General features: G+C 35.6%; 1 protein-coding gene across 4 annotated transcripts in view; it reads right to left on the minus strand.

Annotated features, from left to right (window-relative positions):
• Window positions 1-4,706: 4,706 nt before the first annotated feature.
• The window catches only part of LOC123865501 (protein 4.1 homolog), an 89,078-nt gene continuing 81,101 nt past the window's right edge, over window positions 4,707-12,683 (minus strand). For all 4 annotated transcript variants that reach the window (XM_045906557.1, XM_045906556.1, XM_045906554.1 and 1 more), the window contains 4 exons: window positions 11,067-11,153; window positions 10,295-10,402; window positions 9,563-9,673; window positions 4,707-9,262 (listed from right to left, as the gene is read on the minus strand). In XM_045906557.1, coding sequence (XP_045762513.1) covers window positions 9,191-9,262; window positions 9,563-9,673; window positions 10,295-10,402; window positions 11,067-11,153 — 378 coding nt within the window. In that variant the 3' untranslated portion in view covers window positions 4,707-9,190. The remainder of the gene's footprint in view (window positions 9,263-9,562; window positions 9,674-10,294; window positions 10,403-11,066; window positions 11,154-12,683) is intronic.

Raw genomic sequence — 12,683 nt, forward strand, 5'->3', positions numbered from 1 at the left:
TACCATGTTCTTGCTGCGACAGTGAGTTTGAGCCACTAGCGGAACAATGTTAGCCGGTCAGAAATGATTGCAATTAGTCAACCTGTATGACGTCCGTGTTCTGTTTTTGATTACAAAAAAGAAAAAATTGTTGTTGCAATCATCAATTTTAGCAAATAGTGAAAGAGAGTCGACCAATCAGAGGTCACAACTACCGTCACACTTTCTGTGAAACTATGGCAGTAGGCTTACCGAGTAATGAAAACAATTTTTCATTCTGTAATGTCATGTGGCAAGTAGGGTTGCCACCTGCCTCTTTTTGATTTACAGGCTACCACCATCAAAAATACGGGGTTTAGATTTGAAGAAATTTAAAAATTTGAAGTATTTGAAGAAATAGGCGGTGGTTCTCTCTGAAATGCATGGAAAGCCTATTTAGATATTTCAGTTTATTTGTAAGTTTTGTATTTTTTCTCTGTATGTTGCCGTGTCTTGATTGGTGAACTGTGTTTGCAATGTGATTTTAAATAAAAGATTTATTTATTTAAATAGCTTTTAAAAACTCTAGTTTTGTAAAGCAAAATGTTATACATTTCATGCATACAATCTTTGCATTTTAACTTAAATTTACATTTAACTTGTAATTCCACCTTCACAGTATCAATACTATGGCCGTAGCCAGGAATCGATTTCGGGAGAGGTTTTATCAGGGCCGGAACTGAATCCTGTCATGAGGAAAAAAACATTCGCTCAACTTTATGGGCTAATTACCTGGTTAGTGGAATTTCGCCTTTCAATTTGACAGTGAGATAAAATACAACAATAAAAAAGCGCGAGCGCAGTGAGCGTAAGTGTTTTTGGTTCAATTACAGAAAGAATTAAAGTGAAAGGGAAACGAGTTTAGCCATAGCAAGATTTTATTTTTAAAGCTCCCTATCCATACTAATATTACAAATACGACAGTATATCTATTTGCCTATCTATTTGTTACCCTTTCACGGCCCATCTTCTTTACCAAAATTTTGGTACTTACTATTCAGAGGTAACTTGCATCCCAGACATAAACTTTTTAGCCCGGAAAATCCCCCACGGAATTTTTAAAACTCTAAATTCATGCAAACGAAATTGCGGGGCTTACACCAAGTAATAGAAATTCAAAGCGCGAGTGAAGTGAGCGCGAAATGTTTGATATATTTCCAAAAAAAAATTGGTAAGCAAATGCAAGAAATAGTGTAAGTATTATTTTAGGCTTAGGTTTTTGACGGCTTCCCAGGCGCAGTCGCCATTTCAAAATTTCTGGTCTGGTGGGAGGCTTCGGTCATGGCTAGTTATATGGTTAGTATGGCCCTAACGGCCAAGAAATTAGACTGCATCATCACTTACCACTAGAAAAGATTAAAGTCACGGGCTAACTTGTATAAAAAAAGGCTAACATCCTCAAACCAAGCCCCGCCGCCTTGGCTACGACCATGATCAATATCGAGTGGGTTTCGGCTACGCATTGCCGCAAAAGGAAAATATTCTTTCTACTGGACATAACGTCAGTGTTCGGTTTCGCCAGCCAAGTGCGAGTCAGACTCACGCACCGAGGGTTCCGATTCGGGTATTTTTTTCGACATTTTACATGAGAAATCAAAAACTGTTATGCATTAAAAAAAATATGCATAAAAATAAATAAAAATCTGTTTTAGAATGAACAGGTAAAGCCCTTTCATATGATAACCCACTTGATATATGTAGTTATCTTACTTTGAAAATTGAAAATACTAATATTTGTTCATGAACACATGACAGACGGATAGAAGGACAGATGGACAGACGGACAGACGGAAAGACAGACAGACTGATAGACAACGAAGTGATCCTATAAGAGTTTTTTTTTGCTTTTGAGTTACGGAACCCTAAAAATATTTAGTTTTATTTGCCCCGTATTTTATTTTCATAATTACCGGTTTCTCTATCCTGACATACGGGGTAACCAGTAAAATACGGGGCCTCTGGCAACCCTATTCGGAAAACACTGTCACATTCAAGTTAATGTCAAATATTTTGTTTTCAATTACAGAAAGCTGCATCAATCATTATTACAATATTTTCTTTGTTGTGATTGGCTGAATTTTTGAGTTTCAGCCAATAAACAGACTGTTTGCCAATTAAACGTCATAACAATATAAATGCCAGAAAGTTTAACCAAATAAAACAAACTTAATGAGAACCTAGTGAGAATGCAAACGGCACACAATTTATAATACATATTATGTTAGTCGTATATAATAGATATTATAGTAGTCGTTCACTTTGGTAATAGTCAGATTGTCATCAGTAAAATTGATATTGGTCGATGTATCGTAAATTATTGTTTCGGTGACAAATATTTTTATTATCTATTTATCTTTGAACAGAATGGAATAGAATGAAATGGAATGGAATACAATGATAAATTTTTATTCCTGTAAACTTTTAGGTAAACTTCAAAGTGTTTTTGGATGGTCAGAAAAATTTACCACTGGTTCGGAATGCCGTTCCTACGTTTTCTAGGGTTTCGTACCTCAAAATGAAAAACGGAACTCTTATAGGATCACTTTGTTGTCTATCTCTCTGTCTGTCGTGTGTGTCAAGAAAACCTCTAGGGTACTTCCCGTTGACTCAAAACCATGAAATTTGGCAGGTAACCTAACTGCGTAATTTTGGATAGTTTTTTTAATCGATAAAGAAAGTTTGCGACATTGTTCAATAAAAAATTTGGATTCCAACTCCTCAATCCTGATGTTGCAGGGGACCTGACTACTAAAGCTAATGGGATTTAAAAAGTGTCGATTATTAATTGATATTGAAGGTATCTATACCAAGTAAACACTTTGTCGTTGACCTCAACCCTGATGCTGTAAGAAATTGCATTCCTAAATCCTGGTGATCCCTCGGGATTTGAAAAGGATAATCCGTTTAAATATTCTTACGTGATACAGAAACAAGTTGCATCCCGGGGACGGGCTATTACGGAGAGGCAACTTTTGTTCTGGGAAATGAAAGGATCGGGATTTTTAAAAACCTAAATCCACGCGAGCGAAGCTGCGGGCATTAGCTAGTTGTAAATATGTTTAGAAGCTACTATAAGATAATAGATAAGGTACTTATTTCCTTATATTTTTAATGTATGGCAGCGCGCGGTTTTAAATTATAAATTGCACGTCCTGTCCTTTTCTGTAATACATTTTTTTCTCAATATCTACCGCTTTATCTCATAGCAAGAGTCTGTAAGACATAATACAGTGAAAATAGTCAAAATATACAATTTTTGCAGTTTCCACGTCAGTACCTGTCGAATTTTTCTAACAGTGTAAGCAGCAGAGCTGAGTTTACCATCAAGTGTTGATATGTGGGTGTTCCATAGAAGCTTTGCATCTAACATTATACCGAGAAACACGGGGTTCTCCTTTATTTTCAACATATGATTATTTATCAATGAATTTATGTCATTTAAGGTCCTGGTATTGGGCAGTGTGAATTCAACACACTTAGATTTCTTTGCATTTGGAAGTAAATTGTTAGCAATAAATCAGAGAGTGACCTGTGATATGGCATTACATATAGTATACATTGTCAAAAATTATAATATTAAAGCTGTGCGTATTGCGTGAGGAATAGGTTGCAAGAGAGTTGCAACTTGCAGGGTTTGATGCATACGCTATTGCCAGCAAACATGAGACATATTTTTATCTACAGGCAACGTCTGAGTAGGTAACGCATACGTCTAACGCAAGTTGAAATGTATTTAGTTAGACCTATCGACAAGTTTGGAGTCGGGTGCAGTCTAAATGTGGCCCGTGTGTTTAGACTGTCCGTTTCTGTCAGTTTCACGTGTCGTCCCCCGCACTTCACCACCCCGCTTGCACAAATCGAGACAGCACGAAATTTTCAAGATTTCTGGGTGTAATTTCTGGTTTTCGTAGTTCCCACATAATTATAACAATATAAAATATATAACGATAATTTTTTTACTACATAATATTCATTAAATTTTCTAGGTCTGTGGTTTTTCCAAATTTCATTAAATTGCTTCGTTGTCTAGAAAAACGAGCACAAAGTTGGGCCTTTTTTTAAAGAAAAATACAAATCTTTGAGCCCCTGTAATTTTAAAACTACATATTTTTAGAAAAATCTAAAACACCACAGACACAGATATTAGTTTCTAGACTATGTCTGCAAAATTTCATGGACTTTGGTTGCTTAATATTCAAATGAAATGGGAACTACGATTGTATGGAGTAAGTGACGGAGAGAGCTCTGTTAATGTAAAAAAAAATTAACATCCTTTTCGCATATTCAAGAATTACACAATCAATTAAATAAAATTACGAATGTTTTAAAAAGAGACAATTACACTCTGATTCTGAATCAGCGTTAACATTATAAACTTAATGTAATACAAAAAATCCGTTACGTCTATCTAATGTACGAAATATATTAATTAATTATATATAATAATCATAATTGTACAAAATCAGTGTTTCGTCTATCGTACCGTTTATCTGTGGGCGAATCACGGACTAAAGGAAAATAATAGACAGAGAAGAGATTGCCAAAAACTGAAGCCGATATTTATATCCGACGAATACTTAAGATTTTAGTCGAGTGTATTGACAGTTTCTACACAGATTGTATTTATAATGTTTGTAATGGAACGCTAAATCGCTTGGCGCTACAGTTTTTCAGTTGGTTGGTAGGTAGCCACGACCGAAGACTCAAGTCTCACCAGACAAAACCCACGACTACGGTTGAAAATACGCATGTAATCGACTACAATTTCTTTTTCCAAACAGTTTTATTTGCGTCTGTCAATCTTTTTTCTTTAGTCATATGCAAAACTCGATGTCAAAAAATATATTAATATTTAAAGCAAAAGTATCTTGAAATTGAGCTTAAATTACCAGTTTCTACATTACCATATTACATATATGGATACTTGACTATTATCGAAATTAATTGACATAAGTACTTTGTATATTTTGAAAATAACTAATTTTATTTTTCGATGCAATATTAAAGTGCGTAATATAAAATATCAAAGAATGAATAATTTACTGAGACATTTGCATATATTTGTACAACTATATAATTTATTTGGCAAATATTGTTTCAAAAATTTGTGTTTAGTTCAATACTTCAATGAATAACTCAGTTAAATGCTTAGATAAGTACTGCTTCGTGAAAGATTTAAATAAATCTTTGTATTATCTATTCGCCCACAGAGAAAAAACAACCGGTTGTCTATGCTTATAAAAAATAGATATAAAATTAATAGGTACTCATTTAAAATAAAATCGATAGAAAAACCTATTTTTAATCTAAATTGAGAAATACACAGGTATTTTGGAATGTCCGGTCGTTTGATATAAAAAATGGTGATGCAATGAGTTTTCATTTAATTTCTCCTTTATTATTGTACGAACCGTTTATTTGTATAAATAAATGAAATAACAAATTAAACCATTTGAGAAATTTAGATAACAATGAGATGCATTTACTTATAGAAATGACTACTTAAAGAAATAGCACATAATTTTCTTTCTGTGTAAACCACATATACAAACTTGGATGACGGACTAAAATATAGTCTAAAAGTCTAGGTCTATGCATATTTAGATGGTTAGGTTCAAAAGAACTAGAACCCAGAGCCGTGAAGCTTGAAAAAAAAGAAATGTTCGTACAATAATAAAATGAGTTTTGTGCTCGTGATATCAGTACGAAATGCTCCTCTGGCCTTATCAATAAACAGCTAAGGACACTAAACATCGACCGTGTAAGCCATTTCTCAGCTTCCAAACAAAACAACTAATATAACGTGTCACTTTTTAAATCCCGCTTTATAATTAATAACACGTACATATAAAACATCGACGCATTACAATATAATTTATGCATAACATGTATGTCGTCAGAAAACTATTTAAATTTAAAATCGATTAGGATGCACAAAACCTTAAGCTACAGCCACATTACTGTGTCATGGTGGTTTACAAGTTGCAACAAAATCCTGCGCAAGATTCGAATCCGAGCGTCAAAATGCCATAACATTTCGACATAGGATGATAAATGAGATTCCTCAATTTTAGCTAGCAAAGTGCATTATAGAGCCAGTTATGCCAATCGAGTGTTTATTTTATTGAAATCAGCTTCACAGGGAATTGCCGTCTACATTTTTTCATTTCCTCTGTGTCCAGTTATATTAGTTGTTTTTTTTTTACATTTGCGCAAGCGACTTATCCAAAAGCCGTATAACCGTCCAAGTTCCAGCTTAAAAAAATAAAAAATACGGCACTAAATACACGAGACATAGAATTACATTAAACCCTAAATAGCACCTAAATGGTGAGATATATTAGAATTAGCCGTTTCTCACACGGGGGTGTCTAAAAACCTGTTTTCTCGACTGACGCAACTAATCTAATGTATATCTACTGCGTTAAAACTAAGAATACGAATTACTTCCTGCCATATTAAGACGTCTTAGCTGGAAATATTTTAAACGATCTAATAGTACTAAGACTTAGTTAAGAATATTGAAAAAAAAAATGTTATGGGTGCATATTTTCGTTACCGTTTCGTAAACCGTTATTTTTAAGTTTTAGTTAACAGATAGTCTTTGGATATATTTACTAACTACCTATTAAAAGGAGAAATGGACTGAGATATCAACAAATAGATCGAATCACAGGGTCTAGATGCAAAATGTAAATTCTGCATGAAGATACTTTCTCCATTCTGCAACGTAAACTAAGAAAAGATTTTGAAAAGTTCCAAGAGGATGCTTAAAACCTTAAACCACACGGACAACGTCGCGGGGAAAAGATTGCCATTTTCATGTGCTCAAAACTTATCTAAAACTTACTCACAGAGCAGGCCTGCTTGGTGGTGCAAAAATTTTAAAGGATTTTTTATTTTATTTTATACTTTAAAACACGAAAGTAAGATGTAAACCAAAGCAAACAGGCAAGCAAGCGAAGCGAGCACCTTTATGTAAATTTTATAAGAGTCTCAGAGAGAGGCGCTGAGTTATATGGCTTAGATAGTTATCCCCAATATTCTCAAAGGTTACGAAAAATGCAACGAATGTTATTATCTGGAACACTGTATGTAGGCAAATTTTTCATTTATTTTCATATTAACACACAATTAGTTGCGTCAGCGATGAAAACACACCTCGCCGCGTGAGAAAAGGCGGAGTTATAGCAACATGTCGTAAATATACTTTTTTTTAACATTTTAGGTCCCGATTGCACTACAAACCGACTGAGTTGCCGCCAATATCCGTCAAACTTTTTAAACTCAACCATGCACGAACAAAGAATAAAAAACTTCGATCTTTCCCCTTCTAGCGGACTAAAAGTGATTCCAGACTATGTAACATGTTATATAAATTGTTATATAACATAAGACACCTGTCCAATTAAGGCGGGAACATAGTAGTATTAAATACCAATTTGCAACACAAATCTACTGTCAAAATTTATTCGAAGTTTGGTTCCTAAAGATTAAAAGTTTGACCGGTCAATCGAGTTTTTTTTAAAACATCCTCACTGTCATTTGAGATTTTAATTAGATAGAGAGAGAGAAAACATTTACTTTTAATCTAAATACGGTGGTTTTGCTCGTGTGACATGTTTTAAAGCTAACATCGAAACTTTAGAAGAATTACACACCCTTATGTTGCTTACACACAAGAGTTTTAAAATGTTTCATAACGTTATATACCATTTGATATAATGCAAATGCATCACTTGTTATATTAGAAGTCATATTAGGTCATTACATTATATTTCTTGTTATTTTACAATGTAATTTAAGAAAAAATGTTATAAAACATTTATAAATTCCCGCGTGTGAGCACTTTTAGAAACGAACGAGTCGATTTTTTCACTATGGCAACTTTTACACGTCCTAAAAGCCCAGTAACGTATCACTTAACCTAAGCTTAATTAGAACCTCCTTCCGTGGAAGTCGGTTAAACTTTGAAAATGCTGCAACTTACATTATTTTTACATTATCTGAATTGCATTTCTTAACATTTAATATTCAATAATAATAATATTAATTAATAATCGGAAAGTGCGTTTTCGACACAACATCAATATATAAAAAAAATAATTTGACAATTATTATATTAACGTTATAATAACTTAATTATTAATATTCGCAGTTACGTCGCTTAACATCTACCTGTCTGTATGTACTTTCATATACATACATACAAATATTATAAACAAGGGGATCCACCCGCCATCTTGCGACAAGTCGAACGATACTATTTGTCGTACGAACGCGTCGCACCCATTTAGAGTTCTTATATACACGATATCTTAGATAACGTTTAAATATACAATTTGATTTGTTATACAATTATAACGAAGTACCGCACGACAAATCGTATAGTATAAAGCGCACCACCTTAAATTTAGTTCATAAGCTGATTCATAATATGCCATTTTTGCGAAAGACAATTATTTTATTATATATGATGGGAACACACAAAATATCGCCATTACACATTTATATAGAAGTTTTCACATTCAACAGACAAACCAATTAATATGATAAGTACAGTTGGCGTTACGAAAAAAGCTCAACCTTGAACCTGCGCAGTGGACGATTTATTTTAAAAAGATTACTGGATGACAGTCAAAGGTGTTCTTGCATGCAGCGCGGTAAGCGAAAGGTTTACTGACGAACCAATCGTGTGGCAGAAAAGACACTCCTTCCGTCGCGTCTCACTTTTTATCATCGTTATCCTTGTGTCCCTTTTCGATTTTCGAAATGAAGATTAGCATACATTACGCAAGATTCTTCTATATAGAATACCAGTTCTTTTAATTTCGAGTAGCTAAGATTTTATATCTCATCTTTAGAACTATAGAAACCTATTTAGAAATTTTAAGATTTCAACTTTGGGTCCTGAAACGACCATGGAAGACCATATTCATCGCTCTTATTAAAACCGAAGCCTATTGTGGCGTGATAAGGAATAAACTGACATTTGCAGTTAGATAAATTACCCACTGCGCAGGTTGAAGGACAGTCAACATTGTATCCATTGAGAGTAGTGTCCATACAAAAGTAAAGGTAACGGTGCAGTCGCAAGCTGGCAATAATATAAAGTTTCGCGTTACTTGTGTGCGCGGCGGGCACAAGATGGCGGCTCGGTCGGGTTGCCTGGTTAGGGCTGCGTGCTCTGCTGCTGGATTTCAATCTTTTCCACTGTCATGTCGGGGTTCATCGCTGTGGCCTCCTGCAAAAAAAGACGGTCAAATCGCACACGAAGGTTCCGTACCATTGTAAAAGAAATACCTTTCACGTTTAGTTTTTTTTCTGATGTAATTACATCACGGTTTTGGAACTTTTACCTTTACGTGTGCTATAAGAAATCGCTACCTGCCTTTCATGATTTTAGGTCAACGGGAAGTACCCTCTAGGTTTTGATTACCTTGATCTTGACAGACCAGAAGGACAGCCAGACAGACAGACTTGCTAGCAAGTTTGATTGCAGCCAAGCGCTAGTCTGTAAATAAAAAATAAAAAATTAGCATACCTGTATGGCCTCAGCGAGCGCGCGGTCGTGGTCGATGGGGTCGCCGTCCGATTGTATGGTGATCTTCTGTTCCACGCGGGTCTCCACTACACCATTACGCTCCGTTTTGTACTGAAACAAGACACACGTATGAAAAAAAAACAAAAACCGACTTCGATAACCGTAAACACTAAGAACTTAAAAAATAATTTAATTTATTACATAATTTATTAAGTACGATTATACAAGAGTAGAGCTCATAATCTATGAGCTTTCCAGTCACAAAACTTGTTGTATATAAAAAAAAGTTAAGGTCCCAATACGCTACCTTATGGTACTCCACACGCATTGCGTCTATAGCTAAATTGATATTGTTTCCTTTGGTTGCCAACGGTTTTGTTATTACCACACATTGGTTACGGTCTTTTAGATAGCTTTGTATCTAATCTAGCGGTTTTCCTCTTCTACCATAGCTATATAATTTATCTAATAGTAACCTGAGACAGACAAAGTCAAACGCCTTACTCATGTCCAGAAATACGGCAAGAGTTACTTACAGTTTTATAAGAGAAAAGCATGCTAACATAGTAGAGCAGCGCTTTTTGAATCCGTATTGAGTGCTTTTTAATAAATTAAATATAGTAAAAATTATAGATGTAGAAGTTCCCCAGCTTCTCTTACAAAGTCTGAGTAGTCGGCTAGTATCCATTGATATTGGCAGTGAGAAGAGCATATGTATGTGATGGAACTCACGGTGATGGTCTCGACGGTGCGCGTCTTGGAGCTGATGGTCTGCGACGACACCACCTCGCCGTCCGGCCCCACCGTCTCCTCCTCTGTCACCTGCGGGCCCGTGCTCATCTGCCGACCGAACATCGCATTCAAACATACTACAGCTACTAAGCCTATCATCTTCCTCATCCTATCCAACTACTTACAGCTTCCCTGGCACAGTGGTAAGCGCTGTGATCTTATTAGTGAGAAACTCGAGTTCGATTCCCCGCAGGAGTTTGGAATTTTATAATTTCTAAATCTCTGGTCAGATCAGAGAGGCTTTGGCCGTGGCTAGTTACCACTCTATCGGCAAAGCCGTGCGTTTTAGCGTTACCGATACGATGCTGTGGAGAAACTAAAGGAGTATGGTTTTAATTAAAACTGCCATACCCCTTCCAGGTTAGCCCGCTTCCATCTTAGACTGCATCATCACTTACAACCAGGTGAGATTGCAGTCAAGGGCTAACTTGTTTGTGAATTTTATTAAAAAAAACCTTTCATCGTCATCATGGATCGTTGTAGGATAGTTACTAATAAAATTGGTCTTCTTTCAGAATGAGAAGGGTTTATTAGTGTTTTTAACCCCCGACCCAAAAAGAGGGGTGTTATAAGTTTGACGTATCTGTGTATCTGTCCAGCCGTTTGAAAGTTATCAGCTCTTTTCTAGTTACCTTCAACCTTCAATTGTCGGGGGTGTTATAAATTTTTAATTTACGCTTGTAATTTCGAGTGAAATATAGCTGTTGCTCACCCTCGCGGCGGCGCCGTGCACCATGCTGCCGAAGGGCGCGTTGCCCATCGCGGTCGTCGTCGTGGTGGTCTTGTACGAGCCCGGCTCCTGCGACATACAGTCACCATTTACATTTATATTCACATACATATATTCTTCAGTTTATTTACTAAAATCCTTCATACAAACGGAGTTTGGTTGGTACGTAAGGTCGAGAGGCCCGTTACTATTTTTAAGATTGCGATGTACGCGTGCGAACCGCTCGTTGAATCAAACCCATCCTGACTCAGCCAACGGCCGCGGCGCACGAGTTGAGCCAACACACCCATGCGCCTGCGTCGCTACACATACCTATGAACCGATACGACCTTGTCCAGAAACTGGGTGTGGAATATAAAATACTATATGATAGACAGGGATGTAAGAAAAGGGAGGATGCCTTGGTCCGCGTTTGGAATGCCCTTTGAAAAAATAGTTATACCTGATTTCGTTCGTTCCGTTTCGTTATTTTTAAGTTTAAAGTCTGGTGTATGAATATGATTTAAGTATACCTATTTAAATTCGCGCGATGACTCGGGACGCGCGAAACGATTTGCAGCGAAACCGCCCTTTCTGGACTAGGTGTATCAACTAGATAGGGTACTTTTGTAACACCTTATTACGTTACAAAGTTTTAAGGCGAAACAGATGTTTTGAATCAGTAACAGTTTCACAAAATCAGATTATTTTACTTTGTAAAGGTGGGAAAAATTAAGGTTTATTGCTCCGTATCAAATAGTTCAAAATGCACATTGAGCTTCCAAGAAATCTTTCAAGACATAAAATTGAGCAATAAACTAAACAACACTGCTCTAAATAGAACTGCGTACACACCAGAATGGTTTCATACAATCCGACTAACAACACTCGAATACGAAAAGAAAAAAATACAAACCTGAGAAGAAAATTTGTTAAATAAAATTTTATTAATTTTAACGTTTAAAGAAACTTTCTAAAAAAGAACCTAGGTAAATGTAAAGTATAAATTAACATCACAAACATAACAAAGTGAACTACTATTCACATTGTCCTTCCATGCAGGAATAAAAACTAAACATGCTTTTGTGCATTGCATTAATAAACGTGCGGAAGTGATGCCCGTTTAGCTAAATCATCTCATTTATCATATAGATATATTAGTTACAGTGTCAACTTGTAACATAAAACTCAAACGATGGCTGACCGAATCTAAAAAAAAAATACTGAAACAATTTTTTTATGTGTACATCACGGGGAAAATGAAACTTCAATATTTTTTTTTCAAAAATGTCAGTCCGCTTGGATTTGAAAATGGATATTATTTTTTAAGGTGGATGCGACGGGTCTGCCCGCGAAATTCAAATTTAATTTGGTTTTTCGCAATTTGTAAACTAATCCGACAAAGTAGGCTTATGGCACTTTAATTGCGCCAATGGCAGTATCATTCTCACAGGTTTATATAAAAATCTTTACTTGAAACTGGACCCCAGTTTAAGAAATTAGCTCTAGTATCGACTATAACTCACAAATTAGTCGATACTAGAGCTAATTTCTTAAACTGGACTTGGGGATCACTTCAGTATAAGTTTATAAATGCACGTGCATGCCATGAATGCATTT

Source organism: Maniola jurtina, chromosome 5, assembly GCF_905333055.1.
Source record: "Maniola jurtina chromosome 5, ilManJurt1.1, whole genome shotgun sequence".
Lineage (NCBI taxonomy): Eukaryota > Metazoa > Arthropoda > Insecta > Lepidoptera > Nymphalidae > Maniola > Maniola jurtina.